We start from the raw sequence: 27,312 nt of genomic DNA on the forward strand, positions 1-27,312 counted from the left end.
TGCATCAGTCATTTTTCTTGTATTGGGGGAAAAATCCTGCTTGCTTTACAAATGCAAAAACTGCTTTGTGATTCATTTCACATAAATATTGAAAATTTGATCTGGCTTTTCACAGATAGATTGTACACGGTGTCCTTATTTCCTTAAGAGCTATCCACCCTAATAGCCTGAATAGTGTGAAAACTATGTTCACAATTTATTCTCAATATTTATTTCTTCTTCAAATAGTATGTTTCAATTAAGAATAAGCAACAAATGAATGCAGCAATGCAGCCCTTATGAACAAATCTACAGGAATTAAACAGATGTTTAGATGCATGTTAAGGCAGACAAGTAACTAAATTAAGTAAATATTAGTAGGAGGTTTTTACAGTGGAGGTGAAAATATTCAAGCAATAAAAACTGCTCTGACCCTATTACTTTACCTGGGTAGACTGTACTTCACTGCGTTTCCTTCCTCTGCTTAGTCAGTATGAAAATTAAATTCTACTGAATTTGACAAGTTGCCATTTACCCTGATGTTGATTTAAGCTTCTAGAAGCTCATATCAGCATGAGGTCACCGACAGGCAAAGTCAGTGAATCTAAAAATGGTGCAGAAAAAAAAGAGATTAGGCTTTGCTTGGGTTGAGATTATGTAAACAAACAGAGAAGAATTTAGGGAAAACAAAATTGTTTTTCTCAACTGATTGATCAAATCACTTTATTAAATGATACAATTTACATCTCTGGCATGCACTTTCCAATAAAGTGTCCTTTGCAGTGAGCAAAAAGTCTTTAGAGGTGAAAAGCTTTTTATAAAGATAATACAGTCTTTTGCTACTAGGCAGAAATGCAATGTAAATAGATATTTGGTTGTGTTAAAGCAAACCAGAATGAAAACAAATTAGAAACAAGAGTTGTGAACATCATCATCTAACTTAACTAAAGAAAGTAAATTTTCAGTTATATTGTGTATTCAAATACTCTGCATATTAACAAAGACATCTCTGAGGTTGAACACAAACCCAAGCTATTTAAAATATCAAGAGAATTTTTTCCTCACATTTACTGAGCAAATCTGTGCATTCAAAAACAAACGTAAGAAATACTTGCATTAATATATTCAGAACTCACACACAACGGTCACAACTATTTGATAGAAAGATGCTTTGCTAGTGGAGGAATGGGGTAAAGAACAGAATGTGAAAAATGCCATGTGGTTCTTCATAAAGCTCTGTATGCACTAATATTTCATTTCGTAGTCTGGGCCTGCTGCTTCCATTGAAATTAGTACATTGTTTCAATCTGGTTTTAGCCTGATTTCCTTTGTAAACAAGCCTATGTGATCTGTCTGCATGCCTATGTGTTCTCCCATTAATAATTTTGAAAATGTTTATTTGTTTCATTTCTTTGTGGCAGTGGAATAGATCTCAAAGATAATCCATTGTCCACAGACTTTGTAAAAATAGACGGCTGAGTGGAGGATGGCTACGCTTACCAGTGTTGCTATTGAGGGAAATACAGTGTGAACTCATTCCTTATTAGATTTGAAAGAATCCATGTGGGAAAGAGAGCTAGTAAATCCTCAGCAGGAGGAAAAAAAATCTGTAGTAGATAATGTTAAACACCCAAGTTAATCTATGATAAAATACAAAGCCACATGAAACTCAACATCAGTAATTCTCATGTTCACAGAAGTACTTAATGATAAATTTCTTCTTGTGAATAGAATAAAATTATAAAGCTACACTTCCTTTTTCTTGGGACTTTGACAGAAAGTCAGTGATTCTGAAACTCTGATTCTTCTATCCTTACATGTTTGTTGCATATTCGGGGGTGTGTTAGAGCTTGATCCTAGAGTATATTTTTCTGAATTGCTATGTGATCACAGCTTTAAATCTTTTTTAATATCATTTTTTATCATAACTTTTTTTGTAATACCAAAATTTAAAAATACTTTTGGCAATTTTTAATTGCGTGTACCTTAAAATTAAGCACATAGTAGCTGTATGACCTTAGAGTTCACAACATGAGTTTTGATGAGAATTCAAATGTTAGGTATCTGATTCTGAGGATTAAAGTAGTTGTATTGGGTAAAAATATGCCTTACTACAAACTCATTAATCTGGTTTCCTGTTTAGCAATGTAAAGGTTACAGTTCAAAACAGAAACCTGAACTTGGATACAGGGAGTCATTTTATTCAGCAAAACATGTAAATTCAGCACAATATGTAAGCATTATATAATTTACAGAATGTAGGCCTTCTGTGAAGTGTACGTGCACTAGTGTTTAGTGAATAGTTAAGGCCTTAATGACTTTTAGTTATTTGAATTTCACTGAATTTCACTGTAAAATATAATTTCACTGAAATTAAGTGAAAAATGGACATGTACTTCTGGGGAGATAGGCCTGGTTCTGAAGACAGGCTCTTAAGGCTGATGGGGCTATCACAGTCCCATTGGTTTCAGTGAGAATATTCCCAGTCATGATAAAAGAGGACATTATGGGACTCTGCAGAGAAAAATGTATTTTTGCCTGTGTGGAGGAAAATTTACTCTTGATTATGTGTGTGTATGACTCTGAGGTGCAAAGCTCATTTTCAGGCATATCATGTCAGCCTTGTTCATGTAATTTTTCTAAATCATCTTTTCTTTGCAAATTCATATTTTGTGAAATAAATTTGTAAGATGCTATAGCAATATGATCCTAGTTTAAAGGTTTACAACTCCCATGTATTCATTTCCTGCTTGGTCAAAAGAATCAGTTGATTTCAGGGAGACTTCTGTTTGACTAGAGAATTACTGCCAACTTAAACTCATTAAGGGTATATTTTTCATGTAATTATTTGCTCTTACAGGAAGCTCCAGCTCCACTGAACTTGGGTTTAATTTTCCTCTTTATACCAATTATATTTTATAACTGCTGTAATGGAAAATTCTTTGCAGATGGGAATGTTTTCTAATATATTCTTTCTTATTGCATATATGGTTTAGTTCTTTCTAATCTAATCACTTTACTCACAGCTGGCAACTGGAACTAAGAATAGTTAACAGTGCTTCTGCAGTAATTTTAGTTGACTGTGCTTGACAGATCCTTGAAGAATGCCCCACAAAATGAGGATGCAGAGCACTTTGTAAAACTTGGGGTATTCATTTAATGCTTTAACAACATCTAAACTACCCATAAGCTTGGAATACATTTTTAGCCACATGTTTCTATTGTTTAAATAAGCTGTAAATGCAAGATATGTATCATCAGCAAAAAACATTTACCATCTTTTCAGATCCATCAAGATAACTTAATTGTTACCAACCATCCAAATTTTTGATACTTATACTAGACTCATACCGTGTAACACATGTCATAAACCCTCTTTCACATACCGATTTCTGTGTAGAACAGGTATTGGTAAAAAAAACTCATCTATGTCTTCCAAACTGAAAATACAAATCAAAAGCTTTCTAAACATTGAGCTACCTAGATACTAAGAATAACTGCCCAGCCATTCGATTACCAGACACTGTAGCAGTAAATGTTCAGCAAGTAGTACATTTCACTGAGAAATAAAGGCTGTTCAGCTTCTGTCTTGTTCGATAGTTTATTACAAAATTAACTTGCAATCCAGTTTAAATACACTCTAAATATTTTCCTCATCCTTTTTGTTGTTCAAGTATCATGGTACTGATCTCTATTAATAACACCTTTCTTCCTGTTGTGTTCAGATTATTTGATTAATTACAGCATGTAAAACTTCATCGAAACAGTCTTGAAATCCATCTGAAATGAATGGCTGCATAAGACTGCAAATATCTACATGTTGTAGGGATTCAGGTACCATGACCAGAGATGTATTTTAACTGTTGCCACAGTAGAAATATTCATAGATTTACTTTCTTAGCTCATTTTAAAAATGCGATAAAACATATTACAAATAAGCCAGTACTTCCAAGTATTCCACTTCCATTGGAACTTTCCCAGGTCTGGTTATATCTAGTACCTTGGAACTCAGATGTCAAACATACCCAGAAAACCTACAACATCCTGTAAAATACTTCTTGCCTTTAAAATGCCCTTTTTTAACTTTTTTTTTCTTAACTGCAAGCACTTGTACTGTCTCCATCTACATCGTTCCTAGATTTTTGTATTGAGCACATGGGTTGCTCCATGTTCTTCCCACCCCTCACCCCAAGAAATGTGTATTTTTGCCTTTTGATGAAAAGAACAATCTTAGATTAGGTGTAAAAATTGGGTCTATTCTAGAGGTTGCTAGCCCTGCGGTCACGTGAAAACTGTGCTCCATTCAATTTTGCCTCCTCATTTCTTTAGTTCAGAGATGGTCAGGCCAGCAAGAAACTTTCCTTCTCCAACTCAAACCTAAGGCTGGTAAAGTTGGAAGAAGGGAAAATATGCCAGGCCCTTCAGCTGCTCATGTTGGACGCCTCCATCCCCTTGGCTGTGGATTGTAGTTTGAATCAGCTGTTGACAAGCAATAGTCAGACCTGGAATCCATGGACATTATATCAGGATCTGTTCTGGAGCGTTGACTGCAGTAAGGATACTGCAGCTGAGAGCCAACCTGCGTGGTGGCACTTGGGACAGACAGGGAGCTTTTGGGGGGTGATACAATACCCGATTGCTTCCCTTCTAATAAGGCTACACTACCACCTGGGGCCGGAGGCTCATAAGAAACTTTTCGTTTCCATTCGTCTGGTGGCTCAGGAAGGGTTTTCCTGCGAGCAGCTGATACTATGTTAGCAGCAATGGATTCCTGTATATTTTGGGGCCCAAAAGCTTCATCCACTAGGCCAAGAGGGGATCTTGCCGCTGCTTCCCAGGGAGTCAGTCTCTTGCCAGGCTTGTCGGCTGCTGTGTCTGGCTTGCTAAAGTAATCAGGGGCAGGCTGAAATATAAGAGGAGAAGTAGGAGACATAGCTCGAGAAATGAATGAAGAAGGTCTCCCAGGAAGTGATAATGAGCGTCCACTGCTTCTTTCCTAGGAAAACAAAATGTCAAGTAGAGTTACAGTTATTAAACAACAAAAAAGGAAGCCCCTTCTCTTCACTTCCCAACTGGAACAACAGACCCGGAAAGCACATGACATCCTGGCAATCCCTTTTTATGTCTGTGGGTACTTTTCAATACTTTAATTTAGTGGAAAGAGAGGAGGTATTAAAAAGGAGGCAGAGAAAGAAACAGGAACAAAGACAGAGCAAATTGAATTTTTGAGGAAGGTAAATAGACCAAAGACAGGCTTTTACTGAAAGGTACAATTACGTTAGCAGCTCTGCAGCTTTTCCACTACTTAGCTAGTGTGCCTTGTTCTGAAAAGATCATTCTTAATAATGAAAAAGGAAGTCATGTTGTGACAGTTCTGTGTGTGTTTACAAGATTCTTTCTAACATGCAGGCACAGCCTAATTTATTTGATAACAGGCTCTGTCTAGGACATCTGTCTGAGAATATACCTTTGGCAAACTCATTCTAAGAAAGACATTTCTTACTCTAAAATTATTAGGCTTATCCTAGGTTTTATTTTTCAGAGCACAAAAATGAACATGAAAAAATTAAAGTTAATGCAATCATTCACTTAATACCCTTACAGGATGCTACTTAGCCTGGCTCCTTTACAAGGCAATGCCCTCAAAATTTCAGTACATTCCGACCCATTTGTAGGAGCAATCCATTCATATTTGACAAATCCTAATCTTCTTAGTAATGCAGCACTTTGAAACAGAAACTGTGTTCATGAGAAGATTCTGCTGCAACAGTCATTTGGCAGCATTCGAAACGGGTACAGTATTTTCTTCAAGCCAAACATGTTCTTTGTGTTACACAGATAAATTACATTGTTCTTACCAAGTAGTCTCTATAGATGTGGTTCCTAAACTCTTTGATTTACAGCCGCTGATTCATATCCTGAGATTTAAATGCCTTTAACTCTGAAATCTGATGTGAAAATCCAGGCTCTTTTGCTGGCAGCTCTGCTAGAATTTAATTCAAACAACATTGGCTCTGTTACTTTTCCTAACTAGCTTCCAAAACTTAAATTACTGTGAGCATGGTCCAGATACCAGCCAACAGGTGTCTGATCATACAAGGTATAGCTTATCTAGTAAAGATTCACATAGACATTTCATGTTCTATAGACTAGTCTGTCACAGGATCTTGATGCATTTAAGAAACTTAAAAGACCTCTACTTCACACAGGCTTTTATGTTTTAATATCAGCCTTGTATATGAGAGATGGAAACTGAGAGAGAGACTACTGAGTTCATAATTTTCAGTCAGTTTTGTGGTGCTCAGTCTGAATCTCCTAGAAAAGGTGTAGAGTGATTCATAGAAGTTATGTAATGAGAGTTTTGACAAGTTTCAGAAATAATGGTTTATAACAGAATGACCCTTTCACCTCTTAGCTATGACCAGCTACTCCCAGATTGCAGTTTCAGAGAGGAAACTCCCCAACATTAATCCAACCCCCACAGACTTATAGCAAATTTTCATGAGGTTCTACTTCTATTCAGAAAAAAAGGACCTAATTTGGGGCAACTTATCTCAGTTAATTTTCAAAATTCCTCACTTAAACTTTGAGATGATCAAACATTAAAATGTGGCTGATTAGATCATCACATATAGACAGATCCCAACTGAGTACTCTAATAAGGTGGCATATAAAATGTAAGAATTATCTATTTGGAAGGTAAGTGAATAAAAGTTCATATGGAACTTTTTTTCCCATAGATGAAGTTATATATGGTCAAGAATGGATTAAAGTTTCTCCATATCTTCACCAAATGGGAGGGATTTCTTTTTCTTAGCAGGAAAATAAAAGTCCAGGTAATAATAGATCATGCTTGGGGCCAGTTAGTGGCAGACACAGATAGGCCATTCAGAATACTTTTCCTTCTTCTAATGTGTTCTAATTTCTTTCTTCACTGAATCCACAGAAAAGAGCTTAGTCAGCAAGCCTGGTTAGTGCATTTTGATTAAATTATTGGCAAGAATAAGTTTTTTAGAATGAAAAATTAAAATAAGTGTGCAAAATGAGATACAATGTCTATTAGAAATTAATCTGATAACCTGAATTATGAAACTTAGAAGATAAGGTTATGCAGAGGGATGAGAAAGTCAATCAAACAGGTTCATGTAGTTAGTCTACCTCTGTTAACTGATTTCAAGAGGGTTTTAGGACATTGTGCTGAATAGACAGAAGATTTCCCCTTTATTTAATTGAGATTCCAGTTCCAAGTCCCATGAGTACTTTGTAGGATTCCAGAGAAGCAGAGGGAAATGATATTGTTGAAAGCAGTGTTACATAAAATATCTGAAACTTCAAGACAGTTAGATAAAGATACTATTTAGTCTGTCATGCTTAGAAAAAAGCTCTCAAGTTTTTAAAAACTCTTGAGTTCATCAAGTTGCGGAGGTATCTTTTAGGCCTAACCATTAGTCATAAAGCAGGAGCTAATTTTCTTTGACAGAGTTTAATCAGAATGCTGAGTTATCAAGTGTATTTCACTATTTGTCTAACTATTGCTATCTACCCCAACTTTATTGTGCAATTGAATAATCTTTGGCTTCAGAATATGCATTATCGCACATTTTTTCACACTCTGTGGTAGATATTGCTTTAAAAGTTGATAAATATTCTCCTTATTTACCTCAGAACCCCAAGATAAGAGTAGTTATTTCAAGCCTTGTCCATTTTGCCAAAGTGCTGGCTTTCAATTTGCCAGAGTAGCTTACGCCTTTTTTTTTTTTTAATTGGTCTCTTCGATTTTTCATATTTATGTACATTTCTAGACTTCATCTTAATAGCCATCATCTGAGAGACTTCATTCTGACAGAGAAACAGACTAGATTATCCAAAAAATGTCCCCAGCTTTGTTAGTTGCTAAGTATCTTGTTTGGAGACTAGATACATTGGCTACAGTGAACACATTCAGTAAGATCTGTATCACTGAATATAATCAGTGATTATTTCCTTCTGGATGATTGTTCAACCCACATCCAAATCACATCAACAAATTTCCTGCTGCAATATCAAACTCTCAAACTATGGTACTGTCAGCTATCAGATGAATCTCATCTGTAGGCAGTTCTTTAGCATACTTGGTTCTGTTTCGATAATCCCAAACCAGATAAATTCTTCTCTTTTTCCACTTGATAGCTTGTCTTTTTGTATTCTAAAATGTGAAATTGTATTTCTGTTTCCACTAGATTTGGTGAAGTAAGGATTAACCTCTCCTTCCATGTAAGAAGGGCTGAAAAATGTGTGGTTTTAACTAAGAGTTATCTATTCGGATGGTGAGAGGACAAAATCTGCTTCTGCAAATAGTCTTCCAGATGATTTGTCTGGAAAAAGGCTGAAGTACTTTGTCCATTCCATAAGGGTCTGAAGGAATTTGAGGAAAAACATAAGAGAGCCCCACTGACTTACTTTTTCCGGCTACAGCGTTGTGTCTGGCTGTCTGACTTTCAATGGGGAGGAAGAGTGGACCAATATTTTTTGAAGGAAATGGCTATTGATAGAAGGAGCTGGCTGCATTCTCTACATTTTCCAAAGAGAAAGTGTCACAGTTATAGTGAAGGTGGGCAGAAGAGGTTTTGAAGACTCAGAGGATCCAACAAGGTAAAAATATGTTTGGCTGAAGTTAGCCTTAGTTATTTTGAATTACAGTCTTCCTACAATAAAGAGCAGTTGTCATCATCATGTACCTTCCCATAAGCTCAGCGGGAATGAAACAAGATTTTGTGTTAATTTTATTTTTAACAAATCTAGGAAAATTGAGTATCAGTTTTGGCCTGAAACAATTCTACTAAGTTTTTGTAAAGTGGCTGCAACTTGAAGCAGTTATAATCCTTTGGATTCAGGGGAATATCTTTCTAATTTTCATGTCTGTTTCACAGAAAGTTATTGAATTTCTTTTGTCACTTATGGAAGAAATATAGCAAATGCATCAGTTACGTGCAGTATGCCATAATGCTTCAGTGTTTACCTTAAAGAGGAGGAATTTAGTGACTACTAAGATTGCTATGGTAGTATCTGTTGTAATAAAAGTAATCCAATAGCACCCTGCACAGCAGATTTCTGTATGTTGCATAGTGACATATTTTGCAATAGTTTATTGACTTACAAAATAGACTATTTCTATCTACCCCAACTTTATTGTGCAATTGAATAATCTTTGGCTTCAGAATATGTATTATTGCATATTTTTTTACACTCTGTGGTAGATAGGTTTGAAGCACTTGTAGAAAAGCATGATTTTTCTAAAAGGTAAGTGTATCTCAAATGCAGGAACTGAGAGATGTTGTCATTGAGGTTAATTTTTATTTTTGGTACTGGTGTTCCTAGACTGAAAGTCTAAGTCTGAACTTTTCTAAATTCAAAGCAGATCTGTATTTGATATTCATATACTGACTGCTATCACTATTTTGGTGTTCAGCCCCTTCAAACTAACAAACACAAACATTGGAATTAAGGCAACATTTAATCATTACAATTCATCGGTCATTTACTGGACAGCAGTAGCTAGATGCAGGGAAACTTTCTACTATTTTTCCTTCATATTTATCTCGTTTCACAAGCATGTACTAAAAAGGATGCACAAGCCCCAGATCATAAGTGAGACAGTGGGAAAATTGAAGTGTAAATCAAGAATAATTATTCTACCCTCTTTGTCCCTTAAACTACAAGAAGGTCATAAAAAGAGGGGTAGAGATATTCCATTCTTCTTCCCAGAAATCGAGGGAGAAGGGAAAGAAAAGTGATATGTTACCAGAATTATTACATTATCAGGTATTGTATTACTGTAATCTTCTGTAAACATTCATTATAGTATTGTACCAGGACTTGAAGTATTGTGCTGCAAAACAAACCAGAACCCTGTGCAATGATTAATTTGTTCTTTTCCATTGCCTCATGTGAACATTTTCAGAGGGAAAGATCTTTTCTACAGTAGTTATTGAAGGGAAAGTGATTCTTGAATGTCAAGAAGGGGAAAGGCAGTTCAGAGCTGTCTTTTGTAATCAGAGAGTCCTAACAACAGCTGCTGACTGCTCAGGTGTTTGTGCAAACAGATTAAACTTTAGGTTTAAGTTAACATTGATTTTAAAGAGGCAAAATATTTATAAACTGGTCAATGACGAAAACATTTGTTGTACCACAGGCATCTTTGATATTTATAAGCTGTGTATTAATATAAACTAAAATGAATGTAAAATTACTTCCAAGGGAACTATTTCAGTATATAAGTAAATGAATGTAAACACAGTACTTACAAAAGGTGTGTGCATGTATAGATCTGTTTAATGTAAGTTCAAGGAGTGTGAATGTCTACCTCTGATTCAATAATATCTGAATCAATAGCCTGGAAAAATCAGTTATTTGGAACTTACTGCTATTTCAAATTTCTTGATATGTATGTGAAACTGAAAGACAAAGAGAGCCATTTACAATTTATGTAATGAAAAAATAATTTCTTTCTGAAATGCTACCACTCTGGAATAAATGCTACTGCTATTTTACAATATGAATACCAAAAATTTTGAAATAAAATGGAAAATTCATGTTTATTTGAAACTCTGGAAATAATTTTAGCAGGCTAAAATTGGAATGCAGCATTTTGGTTAACGGGGATCCTAATGACTGGAGAAGCAGGGAATCTTACCCGTCTAACAAGTAAAGCCTTCTCAGTGGCTGTACTGGGACTAGTAATAGATTAGAATCCATAGTTCATGTACTAAATTCCTCAAAGCTGTCCTTTGAGGGCTTGCTTTCAAAAATTTGTAGGGAATTTTAGAACTGGAGTCTAATTTATTCTGTTTAGATAGTTTACAACTGTGGCATTACTTCAGGTGAGAATAATCTTGTTTTCATCATTACAAACTAATGAAACAGTTACTGTCAACCGTCTTACATAAGTTCTGTGACAAATTCTGCTTTTGACAATGAAAGCCTTTTACTTGTCAAGTAATGGTAGAAAAGTAAGATGTTAGAATTAGGCTTTCACTACTGCAAAGCGACTGCATGGAAAAGAAACATAAAGAAGGCTGCTAACCTATCATCAACTAGTTATTCAGTTAGCTCAGTTTGCACCTGAGTAAATGACAGAAAATCAGTGCTTTCCATTACCATTTAATCTTTATCCGTGTACAATTATCAAAATACAGTACAGTTATGCCTATAAAAAGGAAATGGCTGAAACTTTTTTGGCCACGGGCATGTTAGCTTTCTTTGGAACAGTTAATTTCTTGTGAGGAAGAATATTTGCTGCCACCTTCTGGACTTTTATATTACACAGCTTAGTGGAAGGTCTTGGATGATGAAGCCTTGAGAATGAACATTTGAAAAACAAGTACAAAGTTGGTCCTAGTTTCTGACCTTGCTGTTTTTTATGAACAATCAAAGGGTTTAAAATTGATATAAAGTAAAGGCTAATGACATTTTTTCTTAAAATAAAATAAATATTAATTATATTTTAATACTTGAAGGTGGTAGCACTATTGTTGCTGAACATATCAAAACTGAAAGATAAATTATCCAGTTCCTTATAATTCTCTTATCAAATCTTTCAAACTGAAATTTTCAGTCTTAGTTGTTCATTTTTTTCTTATTTACTTCATCCCAAATGATCCAACCATTTCAGATGTCTTTCAGGCAAATAAACCTTTATAGTTCAATCATTTCAAAGAGTGAGATTAAGGAAATATAAATGTCAATGACAAAAATTTCTAGCATCCTCTTCCATGAAAAGTGGTACCACTACATGCTTTAGAACTGGTTATGGACTAATCTTTGTATCTGAAGCATTTCATATTTCCATGCAAACTTGCCTATGTATATTTAAGCTGAAAGCCTTATATAGGCTCAATGAGAGCACCTTGCTTTTTCACAGCTAGTTCCTGAGAACTCTGTTGGCGGCGATAATATTCTGTTAGGCAAGAGGATTTTATTCATTATTACAGGTCTAAGGTGCTATAGGCTGTGATGTCTTTGGACATCACACAAGAAAACAAGGAGACTGTCATTGTTCTTTGTCTGCCTGTCTAAACTGCAGGCTACATGTACCCCCACAGGCTGGAGAAGTCACTGGGGTGTTCCACAGCTTCTGTGCTGATTGTACAGCTGGGTTTTCATTCACAAAAAAAGTAGTGCAGGCAGGTGTATGGTGCATACCCATGTCTCTTCTCACCATCAGGTCCAGACCTGGGGCTGCACACTCACTGATCTAGACAGAGAGGCATTGCAGAGCACAGCTGTCCCTTGACAGACTCAAGACCTCCTGTCTGGGCCCAAGCAGCCTCAAAGAAGAGAATGTCTGATTTGAATATGGGGGACAAGAAGCAGACCTTAAACAGGGCAGAAGAAACAGACAAGGTAAGGGCAGAGAAGAGACTAGACAAAGCAAACCCAGGAGCTGGTAATACATGATACAGAAGGAAAATCTGTATTCAGCACTGGCTTGGAGAGTGCTGAGACTAGGATGTGATAGCCAGGGTTCCTGAGCTTTGATGAGAAGCTTAGCAAATGGAAAATTGACCTGTTTAGCTCGCAATGAGGCTATGATGAACAGACAAGGAAAAGAAAAAGATTAATAAATGGGACAAGGAAGGTATGTTTGGGAAAAAGAACCTGTGTACACTACTGTATACATTCCTCCAGAGTTCCAGGGAAATTTCTTACCCAGAGGAATGGAGTTTGTCCTTTCTTGGTCTCTCTGCTGTCAGAAAAGACTGTGACACCCTGTTGGAAACCTGTGTCATCCTCCATTCACAGGCAGTCTGTCAACATGCATTTGCTGCCAGTTAAACTGTAGCAGCCTGATGGCAGTTGTCTATTGTGATTCAAGCCATGCTGGGGGAACCCCTTGGTTACAGTATGCTATGTGATAGTACTCCAGGGTTTGGTTTGTTGTTCTTAGAAAACCCTTGTGTCTTAAACACACAAAGCTACCTTAAAGCAATATTAGTGAAGTTGGAAGGTGAAGTAAAGTTATGAAATGCAAGCCTCATTGCCAAATGCATATGCATTTTGATTAAATTTCAGGAGTTCTGCCCCAAAGCTGTTTCAGGGCTTCATTTAGGAAATACTAGGATGATATAGCAAAGGAATATATTATGCAAAAGGTGCTTTCACTGGATGGATTTCATAGCTCGTCAATGAGGATTCCCTTTCTGGGCTTCCACCTGGAGCCCTGTGATCTGTTAACACTCACAGACTGATGTTAGGGATCACATGCTTTGATACAGTAGCTAGTTCATGTGCTAGTGGTCTCTGAAGATACTAAGTGCCTTGAACTGGATACCCAAGGCTACTGAGTGTCCTAATATCGGTGCTGCACTCTTCATGCCTTATTTACTTATTTGTAGAATGCAATAGTGTAAAAATGAACTATGATTTCTGACTGACTTAGATATAAACAAAAAAATGTATAAGGAGATAATTTTGCATGGAGAACACATTTTGAAGAATGCATATTAAGGAAGGAATGGTGCTAAGCATGGAACAATGTTAAAACAAAATAGTGAAGAGCTATTCATCAGATGAGTGGTACCATTCTGTGCCCTGAATTGAGTTAGGAGTCCTACAGAAAAAAATAGCAGATAATGTGATGCTTACAGATGTTTTAATCACACAAATGCCCAGGACGGTTGGGTTAACATTTATGCTAAGTGCCTCATTTTGCAATCTAAGCAGTAGTATTTAACTTTGATTTTTCATAATTACATAGGGTCATGTGCTTGGTTCAGTACTGTTCCTGTAGCAGTAGCAAGTCTGTCAAGTTTCTCTACCAAAACACCTCTCTGAAAGTAATCTTAGGATGGGAAAAGTTCATCATTTTGTATATCTGAAATGCTGACAGCTGTGCAACAAGAGTACAGTACAGGTGCAGATTTACATCACCATAAATAGTTACATTGCTGCCTCTCATTTTGTGTAATATTTTGAATTTTTAATGGGATGCTATCAGGAAAATTTTTGTCTCATTTGTCACACCTCTGCACTTTCTGACATCAGCCAAACAAGCAGCAATGAAGTATGTGTAAACCTTTTCTGAAGGAACTTACAGCCCTATTTGCTTCATAAAAGATATTCAGGTAGTATGGCTAGTACTTGCAGAAATATCTGTACATATCTTGAACTGTTTACTTAACCAAAGAAAATTAAACTGCAGGCAGATTTTGAGGTTTTCTGGTCACTTGCTTCAGCTCCACTTTTAAGTTATAGTCCTGATGTGGGAAAATTACCAAGACTCAAGGAAAAAACTTAAGTGTACACAGATGCTCGTGCTTTGCTTTTGTTCACAGTAATAAAGCCATGTACCAACAACAACCTGCACAGGGACAGTATAAGAAGTAGCATTCTCACAGATCAAATAGAAAATCACTTGCAGTTATTGAGGTTTGTTTTTTTTTTAAAAGGGGTTTTTTGCAAAAAAGATGTCTTTAAAAAACTGCATGTATTTGTCCATACGTCATTACTATATGGAAACTTTTGCTTCTGATATAAATGTACTAAATGTTTTGCTTTGCAACCAGTTAAAGCTCGTACTGAAATGAATGAGTGTTGTGCTCATGTCACTCTTTGTAATCCAGCATGTGTTACAGTGATTGGGAGTGTATTTTATTTCTGTAACGTTCCTCCTTTTCTTCTGTTTGTTGTGCTTTTTTAAAGTCAGATACAATCTATTGTTTCAGATCTAGATGGAAACATCAAGAGAAACACTCCATCTGTTCAACAGTTTAGTCTTTACACCGATTTAGAAATGACCAGCTTATCTTTCAATTGCCTGGAATTATGAGGGGACTCTGTTTTAAGATGTCTGTTTTAAAGACATAGAAAAAAGAATCAAGAATTCTTGTTTGAAAACACTTACTATTGTTACAACGATTACCCCACACAGGTAGCCTTCATCCAGATAGTCAATCTGTAAGCATTTTTCAGTAAGTTATTTTTCTGATAGCCGAGTTTCCTTGCCCTAAAGGAACGTGCAGTTATTATAACATACTACCACAAAAGTTTGTGCAGGTTTCACATGCACTGAAATTCAGAACAGTTTGTCAGGATCATTATAAACAGGGATAGATTTTTTGCCTATGAATACTGCAGAGGATAGCAGAGACTTGATTAGCATGCCATATAAAGAAAAAGTCTTTGCCTGCCTCAAGGAAGCAAGCGTTAAAATAAGGGAACTATCATCATACGGTTGTTCTGATCTTGTAAATGAAGAGTTCAAGTCTGCTTCTGTAGAGATCCTTCCAACATAGTATTTCACTGAGCTTCAGGATTTTTCCTACTTTTTAAATCATTTGATAAAAAACCTGAAGTGCTTCCTGTAGTAAGCAAGTGGCCTGACATGCACTTGTCAAACATAGGTCTCAAGGGATTCCAACTCCTCCCTTATGTAATCATGTGCAAAGGTAATGTTTACTATAAAGTAACAACAGTCGTTGTCATGGGTACTGTGAAGTTGTGACGGTGGCACCAATTATCAGGCTCACGTATTTTCCCAAGAAATCTACCAGCTGTGAGTAATTCAGAGCTTCTGAATCCGCAGATTTTTGAAGATGTTGTCAAGTTTCTTCTTTGTATAACGTTTCTATTTCAAGCTGAGTAGACTCATTATAAAATAATGTTATGCCAAGCTGTGTAATTAAGATTTGCACTTGCCATGCTGAGCTGCCAAAGCGATCAGTGGAGTCCTGGGTGTTTGACTTCAGGCAAAGAAAGTTGTATCATGTTTTGTTAAAAAGGCAAGACTGGAAGAGTGGATCTTTTTAAAACCAACCATTTTCTATTCTTAAAGCTACGAAATCTGGAAAAGGATCCTGAAAAAAGAGAGGAGAAAGATTTTGCAGATTGTTAGTTGCGAAGAGGGCTGTTGTTTCACTGGTATTTCCGTACCTCATAGTGTACAGAGGATTCCCCGCAGAGATGGTGAAGCAGCAGGGCATGATGGTGAGGCTGGTCCTTTGTTGAGCTGTTGTCCTGGATACTTGATAAACAGTGCTCCTTCCAGATCACATCATCTGGTGTCAGGTTGTCTTTATAATTGCTTACAATCTTTTATCAGAGTTCACCTTAGCACTTTTGACAACTCTTGTGTGTAGGAGCTGTCTAGGATAATGTGTTTATAGATATGTTGTCTCTCAGAGCACTAGTCTGCTGATAGGGTGGGTTGTTTTTAAAGCTCGCTTTTTTATTTTTGCTGGGTATTAGCATTTCAGGTCTTTCACAATAACTTTTTGTAAACAATAGAGGAAAAAATTCATGCCCATCATCCAAGAATAATCTAAACCATTTCATCAAAAGGCTGGAAATAGCCAGCCATCTCTGTGCAGAATAATTAAGCCCTTCTTGCTGATTGTTTTCTTCTCTTGTACCTTCAGTATTTCATGATCTTCTGATAGGTATTTTATCTGTGCAGTCTCTGCTTTCTTACTGGAGTTTTCTCCCCACTGTTTGGTTCCCTCTAATCCTAATAGTTTTTTCTCTCAAAATTGCTGCTCTGCAACTTAGCACTCATTTTCCTATCTGAACCACACACCAGCCCCTCACTTCCTAATTTCTGGAACCTGCAGATACTCTCTTAGTATTTCTTTACTTCAAATACAAATTTGTGTCAATTCTCAACATTTGATATAGTGTGAACAATAACAGCACTCTGCCAAAAAACAAAAAAACCCTCATCACTACATGGTAACTGTGGTGACAGCAAAATGGGTCACTTCAGTTTTAGGGCTGATTTTGTGTCTTGAGTCCTGAATGTCTCATATGAAATAAAATTAGGTATAGAAAAGAAATAAAACTAGGAATATAAAGTTAGGGTCAGTGCAAGAAGAATTCAGACAAAATTAAACTGAAACGTCCTTTTGATGGCTGATCTCAAAAAGAATTGCCAGTGTTTCTAGGAGAGAATTGGTTATTCCTTGCTGTGAGGCTTGATATGAGTGTATTACAAAGTCCCACGCCATCAGCCAGGTGCTTTTGGAACAAAGCAACATATCGTCATATGTCTTAGGACACCGGCAAAATTATTTCTTCCATAAGACAGCAGAAAGCAAAAGAATGAAACTTACTTTTAAGAGATGGTAATGTTTCGTCTGTAAATATTGCTGCAGAAAATGATTATGGAAATATCTTTCTGTTTGTTAAATAACGCATTAGTTTTTGCTGAGCAGGAACATGGTACGGGTGGTTCCTCTGGAGAAGTGGGGACACATTAAGCAGTTCTGTGTTCAAGAACTAAATTTTGTCTTTTATTTTTGCCACAGAAGTTTTAACTTTTTGTCTAAAAGCTACTCATCTCCAAAACAAAATTTTTCAATTCAGGTTTTATAACAAGAGGCTTATAACTGAATCAGAATTTGAAAGTATATAAACCCTTGATTGAGGTAGCTGTATGAAAAGGCTGTACACAATGCCAGATCCAAACTGGTGCAGTATAATACCCCCAATACGTGCTACAATTAAATGTGCTATAAACAACATAAAGCACTTAAATTCCTCTTTTAATGTGAACATACTGAAAGTCTTGTTATTAGGGGTGGCCTAAAATTCACCATTAAATATGCTTACATAGTAAACATAACAGTTGATCTTGCTAGACTTGTCATATTATATTAAAATAATTCTAGTAGCTTTTTAGAAAACCATTTACAAAAGCTCACTGCCCTTTCAAAGTGAAATTTCAGATGGCTCCTCTCTACACAAACCATCTATTTTCTTGACATTTCAGCTATGCCTGACACCATCATTAGCTTTTAATTTGGACTCATGACATTGAACAGTTCAACTTTCCTCTAAATATCTGCTTCACAGGAGATCATATTTAGGATAAAACTATTACTTTAAGTAGGCTAGTCTTCTGAAATATTAATAAGAATTACAGACTTACCTGATTAGTAAAAGGAGTCTTGAAGCCAAGTTGGATCCAAGCACTATGCATGTAGAATTATGTGTACATATGAAATTGAATACAGAGTTTGACTTTGAATGGGCTTTTCAAAAAATTTTACCTGATTGAAGAGGACTAGTGTCACTGGGGTTTTTTCTTTTTACTCTTACTGTTGCTTTAAAAAATCTTTCTGTCATTGCTATAGGCCACATGAAATACTTGTATTTGAATAACAGGGAAATAATCCAAATGTGATCAAAATCCAAATTTTTCAGCATAGATGCACTTCCTTTTCCTTTGGGCAAAGTAAAGAGAAGACATGCTTATAGCTACATTTTACATTGCTATCACAGAAGATGACTTTTTGATTATTGCTGTAAACATGGATATGATTTAGTCGACTTCCTAAGTGAACTTTTGGGTAGTGCTGAAAGTGAAAGAAATAGCAAAATTATTTTAAAGGTGACAATTATGCATTCCTGTCTTTCAGGTGAATTTAAGTCTAGGCAGATGACTCAGGAAACTGAAATGCTCTGTTTCAGTCCACAGCTTTCTTCTGGCTCCTATTAACTTGACTTCATCTTTCTGGAGAGCAGATTTCCTTTGGATGAGAATATATCCCAGCTTTACCTCCTGTTTTTTTTCTGCTAATAATTAGAGTAATAATGCTTGGTATTTCTTACTTGGAAAGTGGTATGCCGTGTAGGCATAAATAAACCTAGAAGTTAGATTTCAGTAATTCACGTCTTTCACACAGGTTCCTCAGCAGGTGGTGGTGAATTCCAAGTTACTGACCTGAGTCTGCTATGATCTGGTGGGCATTCTGTGTAGGCTACTGTATCTTGTTAGTAGCCACATGCATGAACATCGACACGTGTGGTATAAGTACAAAACTGCTAAAAATCTCCTCCTTAAGGAAATATTCTTGGGGTGCTAAAGTGAACAAGTACAGAAGTGTGATTATAATTTAAAGATGTATTTTACAGGAGGAGACTCTAAGTAAAAACATGTAAGGCAGTATGAGGCTGATTTGATTTCTATATATCTCTAGCAGCACTACTTATCTTTGGTAGAGTATCTTTATTCCAAGTAGGTACTAGCATCTTAAACTTCTACCTAAAATAGTATATGTAACTTCAGATAAAACTGAAGGAGGGAGAAAAGGAAAGGGGAAAAGGAAGGGGGAAGGGAAGGAGAAGGGGAAAGGGAAGGGAAAAAGGAAAGAGAAGGGGAGGGACAAGATTTCATATTAATAGGATAGCATAGAAAATAAATTTCCCCTAAAATAGGCTGCCAGTCTGTACATGTAAGTGAAACAAAAAAATAGGAACCAAACTAAAGAAAAAAAAAACCAAGCAGGCAGAGAGGAAAGGGACAAGTTTAATGATAGAAGAAAAATACAGATATTAATAGTGAAGAACAGATAGAAGGGAGATCTCCAAAGAATTAAAATATTGCTACTTTCTATTTCCATGTAAACGCAGTGTAATTATTTCTTGAATTTTTGAAACAATTTTTCTTTAAAAATTTCCCATAATTCTCCTGAATTTTAGGAGGGAGGTGGATCACTTGGTCATTTTCTTCTGAATGCAGTCAGGATCCCAGTCCAAAATTTAAAGGGGAGAGTAGGATTTCAGAGGTCCAAAATTCAAAGGAGTGATTTTTATTGGCTTGATTAGACTTTGATTCCAGTCTGCTTTCTGCTTGTACAACCAAATTACTTCTTCTCAAGTTTGATCACAGTTTGAGCTACATTATGGTACCAAACTAATGAGATGTTGTTCATACTAGGGAATGTTTTCTTCGTCAAGATAGATAGTTCTACTAAAACCTCTAAGATATAAAATATCAGTAATCTGGTCTGTAGCTAGCTGAATGGTAGTTTAAACAAATATATCAACAGATTCTGCCACCTTTATTCATAGACTGATGCATTAATCTTTAGCTTCACACTTGGGATCGATTTTGATACCTTTAGTTGTGTGAAACGCCTTGTTTCAGACCTAGCACTACTGATGTTAACAGGACTGCTTACTGAAAAACATGCTAAACTATTCAAATATAGCTCCTTGATTTCAGCAAGACTGTGTATTCACTGCAATATCATACAGTAGGTTTCAAGACCATGGACTCTTAAGAATTTTCTACAGTAGCAGTATTTCAATACTTGGGCCCCAATACGACAAGTAAAAAGTGAAAGTATAAGACCAGAGTAAAAAGATTTGAAGTGGGAAGAAGCACTGTAAAGCCTCAAGTGAAAATAATAAAATATGTACGAGAGACCAATAGGAAGACATGATCATATTTATGATTTACTGTTAAGTGCTAATTTCTGTGGCATATACTACTCTGGTTGCAAAAATCAGTACTCTTGAATGTATCTGTCCCCTCAGTTCTCCATCACTGTGCTTTCACAAGAAACTATTGCATTACATTGCAGCTGCAAAACCCATCTCACCTCTCTGACTGTTCGATAATTTTGATTTACTGGCTTCTATCTTACTTGCTGGATTCAAAGCAAACTTTGGCTACAAGTATGTCTGCACTTGGGATGTCAAATTTCCCCAAAATGGGAAATCTTTAATAATTTTTCCAGCTGTCTTTCCATCTTTTTTTTAGTCTTTAGGACATTCCAGCATCTCTTATAGGACATTCTCTGTGAAATCACAGAGGCAATTCATGATTTTGGATCACAGCTGATCCACATAGCTTACAAACTGAGCCCTGGCCGATCAACCAGATTTCTGTGGAAGGACCTTTGAGCCAGGACAGATTCCAACTGAATTCAGTGGGGTTCTGTGCAGGCCAAATGTCTATCCAGTTGTATTCTGTTAGTGATCAGTCAGAGTCTAATATGGTATCTATTTTATGCTATGTTATTAATACATGTTACTATTAATTTCATTTAATAAGGCACTTCTTAAAAAAAAAAAATAATCCTCAAATCCCTAGGTCATTAGAACATAGTTGGGAAGGGGAGAAGAAAGGAAGCTCTTCTCTATTAATTTGACATACCAGGAATATTGCTTACTGTTGTTTCTGTTGTAGTAGTCCTAAAGCAAAAACCTAGCGTCCTGCTTATATAATACAATGGTATCTATGAATTTCAGGATGTTACGTGTATAAATCAGCTGATAATATACATAAATGTGCTAAAATTTGTATCTGTTTTTATTCTTAAAACAGTTCAAGTATTTTGGACCCAGATTTGAGGTGATAAGTCTGATGTTATAAAGTAAGCTATTGGCAATGTTTCCATGCCAAGTTACCACTGCAAACAATTGGTTGCAAGCAAAATGGACACTAAGTTTTGGCTATAAGGTTTACTCTTCAATAATTGAAGGCTTCCACACCTGTGCAGTGACGCCAGCTTTCTTTGCTGAAAATTTTGGCCTCGGAGCAGTAAACAAAGATGTGGTGGTTTCTGGCTTAGAAAATGCAGAGTAGCTTGTAGGTGAATATGATTCATTTACTGGGATAGAGGCATTTGATTGGAACGAAGGTTGTGAACCGTAGGCTGGCACGGAGTACACTGAAGATGCCCGGACGTTAGTAGGAGAGCCAGCACTAGGTGGTCTTAAAGGTAGAGCTTGCTTTGAAGTGGGCAACTTTGATGTCTGCTTAATAGCAAGGCTTTCCTTACTAGGAGGTTGAAAGGTAAATAAAGATGCATCAAGTTGATAAGGTTGATGTTTCATAATATCCAAAGCATTGAGACCTTTCTTAGGTTTTCTTTTTGTATTTTTGGTAGCTGCGGTGGACTTAGAGGAAGGCTTGCTAGCAGCAGGAGGATAAGATGGGCAGTGGATGGGATTATAAGCAACAGGTGGAGGTGCACGGACATTAGATGAATATTTCCAAGAAGCTGGTAAAGATGGAGTTGGAGATGAGGCTCGTGCCATGTTTGCCTGCACAGTCTCTGAATCTACCACATACTTCTCCATTCGAGAGTGCCTTCTGGCAAATAGCTGTGCTCCTTTTCCACTCATAGCTGGTGGCATCTCAAAGGGTGGCTTTGTTTCTCCAGCACTTGGTGTGACTGGTGTTGTCTTGGGTGTATGGTTTGGACTTGCTAGGGTTGCCTGAGGCCCTTTGAAAGGACCAGCTAGGTCAAGAGTACTTGGGGGATGGACAGGAGAATGAGGATACTGTGGAGATTTGAGTGGTGCAGGATATGCTGCCTGAGGTGAGGCTGGTGCTGGGAAAGAAGGAGCCTTGTTAGAAGCCGCAGCTGAAGGTGACCAGACCGGTGACACTGGAGTACCAGCAGTAGGAGAGACCTTGAGTGAAGGCTTTGGAGCGACAGGGGGAGGGGCTTTTTGTTTAGATGCTTGAGTCTGCATGAAATTGCAAGCTTCTGCTCCCAAACTGAGGTAGTCTTCTTCAGGTCCTGACTCAAAACCAGCTCCAGTACCTTTTTTGCCCTCTGCATTATGTACAAGGGACAACAGGGCAGGATTAGGACTTACTTTGGGTGCTTCCTTGAAAGTGAACATAGGTTTTGAAGTGCTTCTTCTCTTTGCCTCTTGCAGTATCCCAGTTCTTTTGGCTGGCACCGCAATCCTTTCATCTCTGGATGCTATGTGTTCTGTTGGCTCGCTGGGTGACCACACAGTTGGGGCAGCTCTGCTGGCTACAGGAGCTGAAACAGGTCTGTAGAAAGCCTCGGGTGGTGGGCTAATAGAGCAGTAAGCAGGTGGTGCTGGTATATCTGAAAGAGGACTAGTGACATTTCTTATGGGTGAAAAAGGTGCAGCTGCCCGGTTTTGAACACCAGAAGGGAAGGGTTTAGCTGTTTTGTTCAAGGATGCTGCTTTTTGAGCTGCAGAGGACTGAAAAGAGAGGTTTGTGTCTGGTGCTAAGCCAAAGCCATTTTGTTGTACTGTTTTGCTATGATTCTGGCTCATGTCTGTGTAGCTTTTGCTCAAACAGGTCTGCTGTCGTGACATTTCTTCCTCTTTTGTTTGATAGACTGAAGAGCTTACTTTCTGGAAGTTCTCTGACACGGTGGCTTCCCTTCGCTCCTCTGTATGCACTGTGCGTGCCTTCATCTCCTCCTGCTCAGCTGTAATCTGATCCATCCTCTGCCGCCTCTTGGCAAACATGAGGGCCCCTTTACCTGTGCTCTCTGGAAGCGTCTGCATCTCGTCTCCACTTTTTGTCTTCTTTTCAACCTCAAGTAAACCACTGTCCCAGTCAAATGTCACAATCTTACCGTCGTTGTCAATGTCAGAGAAGAAATCTTCATCTATTTCTGACTCACTTGTTGCAAGCAAACTCACTTCAAAAGTGTTTTCTTTGTCCCCCTCTTCACCTTCACCTTCTTCACCCTCGTCTTCGTCACGTTCTAACTCCCCAGTACCGTAGCTAACTAAAGTATATTTCCTTGCCCTTTGACGACGCTTCTTGAACATCAACACCCCCTTGGAATTGGGATTGGGAGCTGCTGTCAGCAGCAATGCAATACTTTTACATTTAGATTTGGCTTCTTTGACCTGCTTCTCTGACAGACTCTCACTTCGTCTGAGCCCTATGGAGAGAATTGAAGTGCACATTTAATTGCATGCAGCCCAGAAAAATACAAGGAAACTAATAACAAACAGTTCTGCATTTATCTATGCTGAAATTTACTCACTGTCCCCTTCCCATATTAAAACATTTCGTTTGCATGGAGAGATCATCATACTTTTCCCACAATATCAACTATGTTTAAATTCCATACCCAGCATTCCTTAGAGTCACACCCATGCAAGTTCAAAGGCTACATCACTTTCTTTAGGACTGTCTTAGTTCCACAGCAATGTTACTTGTTTCTTTATTTCTAGTGTTCTTGATATTTATTACCATAAGTAATCTCAGTAGCAACATGCAGAAGATATTTTCTCATTTGTTCACTTTCTGTGGTCTAGTATTTACCAAGTGTTTGACCACAGTTCCTAGGCTTTCGGCAGACATTCCCAGCCAGCCAGGCCCATGACTGCTTAACACCTAAGACTAAATGAAACTGAGTGTATTCTGTCTGATGGTGGCAGCAGCTCCTGCCATTTATGTGTTTATTTTGCTCATATGTATTACAAAATGTGTATAATTTACTAAAAGTCAGTATGCTTCTATGTATTAGCTATTTAAAAGCAAGTGAACATCCAAAAAGGCATACACAGAAACCATTAGCATTAACTTTCACCCCTTGGAAGACATGGGAGTTTGGCCATGGCAATCAATGAAAGCAGGTTTCAGTCTTTTAACAAGCATTACTAGCCTGAAATTTAATCCAAAATTATATAGGATATAACAGCTCCAGAATATTTGTTTTGAAAATGTGGCGAGAATGAATACACATTTAAGAACTGAATGGAAGAGGCTCAACTAACTTTGCAAGAGTATTCACTAGCATATGTCAATAATACTTCTTAAAGCATATGTCAATAATATTTCTTAAAGCACAAATTACTAGTTTTCATCAAGTCATGTGGAACAGGAATTTATGTGGCTGTAAAACTGTTTATGAGCATGAATACTTCCTTGTTATTTGACATGCTCCATGTGCCTCATGAGACAAGGCTAGTCAGGAGGTATTCCTGTTTCTTCCCCTTCCTTATATTCTACCGCTACATCTCATGGTTAGACTTAAACACCCATTATAACTTCTAATTTTACAAAAAACATGCATAATATTTCCTGCACACAGATTGTTCCCCTATGCTTGGCAATTCGTTTGTTCTAATGTGTAGATAGTATTTTACAAATAATAATAATAATAATAAAAGCAAAAGTTTTTATAGATTAAATCAGTGGTTCCTAAGGATAATGACTTGCCACTAGATTAGAAGGCATTGAGATTGTCATAATTGAGATGGGAAAAGGGCAGAATCTACATCCTACTTGAAAGCAGCATTCCTCACAGTCCCTTCTTTATACTTTTGCCTTATTAGAGAAACACTGCAAGTAATTGTCTAAGACAGGCATAGTCCCAGAGTTGGTTCTGACTTCACAGCCAAAATGTAAAGCATGTGCACTTTTATTTTATGCTTCATTTAATATGCCAAAAATATGTGGTTTGCATACAGACACTTAGGCATAAGTAACTGCTTAATCCACTTGCCAATAAGATACAAATGGTTATCATGCTAAAAATATGCTTACAGAGGAATTAGCAGTGGCTTAGCAGACTAATTCCAACACTGCATATGAAATAGTTTGTTGCTACAGTATATCACTGCACACATTCGAGCACCTTTGACATACTGCTACTAAATCCCCAGACAGGATTCTTAACATTGTTGGGAAAGAGCAAGCAACCAATAGAAAGGTCCTAAATGAATCAAACGATAAATAAATAAATAGATAGATAAATAAATAAACAATATATGTCTACACTCAATTAATATTGGATCCAGTTGCAAGTTTATTTTCATGTAAACTTCTTGGACACATTTTGAAGCTGACCTCTGGGTATGGGAGTCAGAAGAAATAGCATGTTCACTTTACAGTCTAGAGAAGACTGACAAAACTGAAAGGATCATGTAACAGTTATACACATGCTAGTGTCTGTCAAAATCTGTTCTGCAGGCAATATCAAGCTTTTCTACTAAGCTTTTTTATTAACTTTTAAGAGCCGTGGCATGGGTTTGATTTTAGATGATGCAAATGACAATACAAAATTTTTGCTATAAAAGGAGAAATCCACAGGATTCACTTAGATGTGCACAAGCAACTTGCTTTTTTTGTTAATATTCTACAGATTGCCTCTGAATATACATTAGAAGACCAGTGGAATTCAGCCTTTTTTGGAGATGTAAGTATTTTTAGTTGGACAAAGTCATGAGTTAATTTCAAAGTGTTAAGCAAAGTTATTCGGCACAGTTAAGGCATGGGTATATTCTTGGCTCATCACCAGGAGCATTGTATTACCCTGAAAAAATATATAAAGCAAGAATAGAAACATCATTTAAAAGAAAAAGATGGAGGGGAGGTTAGAAAATTGCAGAAAAAAGCTTCTAAACTTTTTTTTTCAAATGCTGTCTAAATTCTGAAATTATGTTAAAAGTTACAAAAGATACCCTCAGGCAGTGCAAATGATTAGATGCGAGATACTTACTTGCGTGCCTTGCCCTGTGCTTGAGAGGTCTGTGATCCCTTTCAGAGTGCTGGTCGTCTTCTCCCTGCTCTGTGCCTTCTGATGGGATTGCAAAGGAGAGGAGGGAAGGAGGTGCTTCTGACTGCCCTCCTTCCACTTGAGAATCAACACACCCCCTTTCAGCTAGAGACCTGGGTGCTTCCTTCTCCCTCTCTGAACAGTCTAGGATCACCTCCACCCTGGGGAGAGATGGAGCTGCACCTTGGATCCTCTTGACCTCTTTGCCACTAGAAAACTGGACTACTTTGCTTGACCACTGGATGTTGCCCTCTTTCACACCCAGGGGAATTGCGATTACAGGGCTAGTCCCATCTTGTACACTGGGTCCTCTTCCTGAAGGGCTGCATTTTTCTGCCCCTGAGAGAGTCACAGCAGGAGCATTGGTGCCCTTGTGTGCATCATTTGAGAGGGACAACTGCAGCTCAACCATAGTACCTGGCCTTCTTTCTTCTGTCTTCCCTCTGAGAGCAGCCTCATCTGTCACAAGCACTTTGGAGGTGCCTATCACTTTAGGAGTAATTCTGTGGCTTTGTGCGATCTCTTGTTTCATTTCAGAATAATGTATGTTGCTTTCTTCTGCTCCCTGGTGAGTCTCACTGTATATCTCTGTGATACATAAATCTCCATGGGGTATCTCTTTCGCTGTGTTAATTTGCAGTGTGGTACTCTCCCTATAGTCCTCATTCTTTATGTCATGGTGCTTTCCATTTTCTCTTTCAGCACTCAAGGTTTCATTTATTCCATTGGAGGATCTGCACATACATAAACAAGTAATACAAGAAATTAAGCTGCTGTAAGCACAGCAATTGTAAGTACAGTTACAAAAGCAATTTCTGTATAGTATATTTTCCCCTGTATTAATTTTGATACCTGCTAGCAGGTCCATTTAAGCAGAAGAATTTTCACAGAATGTAGAAGTCTTAAATTGAAGCATCTTTGCATCTTTCAAAATTCTTCAACTTAACATTCAGTAAGAGGGAAATTACACTACTGCGGTAGAACTATGACCTTACTTCCATCTTTCTGCAACGTTGGACTATATCATTCCTAACATCAGTATGCTTTCACAGACACATTTCTGCTATAGTGTTTCCAGAAAAATGCTGCTGAGACTTCTGGGACAATACTTCCTCATATTTCATGTGTGCATGAGAAAATTAACTTTGCATGACACCAGAAGAGTGGTTAATTTTTGACTCTGCGGCTACTACTGCAACTGTTTTAGACACCATCCTCACATACAGTTCTTGTTCCAAATATTTTACTCTCTAGGGAATAAATAAGTAGTGGGTGA

The 27,312-nt window shown here is 37.3% G+C and overlaps 1 protein-coding gene across 2 annotated transcripts in view; it reads right to left on the reverse strand.

The window, feature by feature from the left end:
• Positions 1-674: 674 nt before the first annotated feature.
• Positions 675-27,312, reverse strand: part of SYNPO2 (synaptopodin 2) — a 90,134-nt gene continuing 63,496 nt past the window's right edge. The window contains exons 3-5 of one of the 2 annotated variants that reach the window (XM_014949928.1): positions 25,980-26,770; positions 21,235-23,411; positions 675-4,975 (exon numbers count right to left, since the gene is read on the reverse strand). In XM_014949928.1, the coding sequence (XP_014805414.1) occupies positions 4,409-4,975; positions 21,235-23,411; positions 25,980-26,770 (3,535 nt within the window). In that variant the 3' untranslated portion in view covers positions 675-4,408. Of the gene's footprint in view, positions 4,976-10,774; positions 15,813-21,234; positions 23,412-25,979; positions 26,771-27,312 lie in introns of those variants that run through there. The other variant, XM_014949929.1, reaches the window with a different exon arrangement.

Source organism: Calidris pugnax, unplaced genomic scaffold, assembly GCF_001431845.1.
Source record: "Calidris pugnax isolate Ruff unplaced genomic scaffold, ASM143184v1 scaffold42, whole genome shotgun sequence".
NCBI lineage: Eukaryota > Metazoa > Chordata > Aves > Charadriiformes > Scolopacidae > Calidris > Calidris pugnax.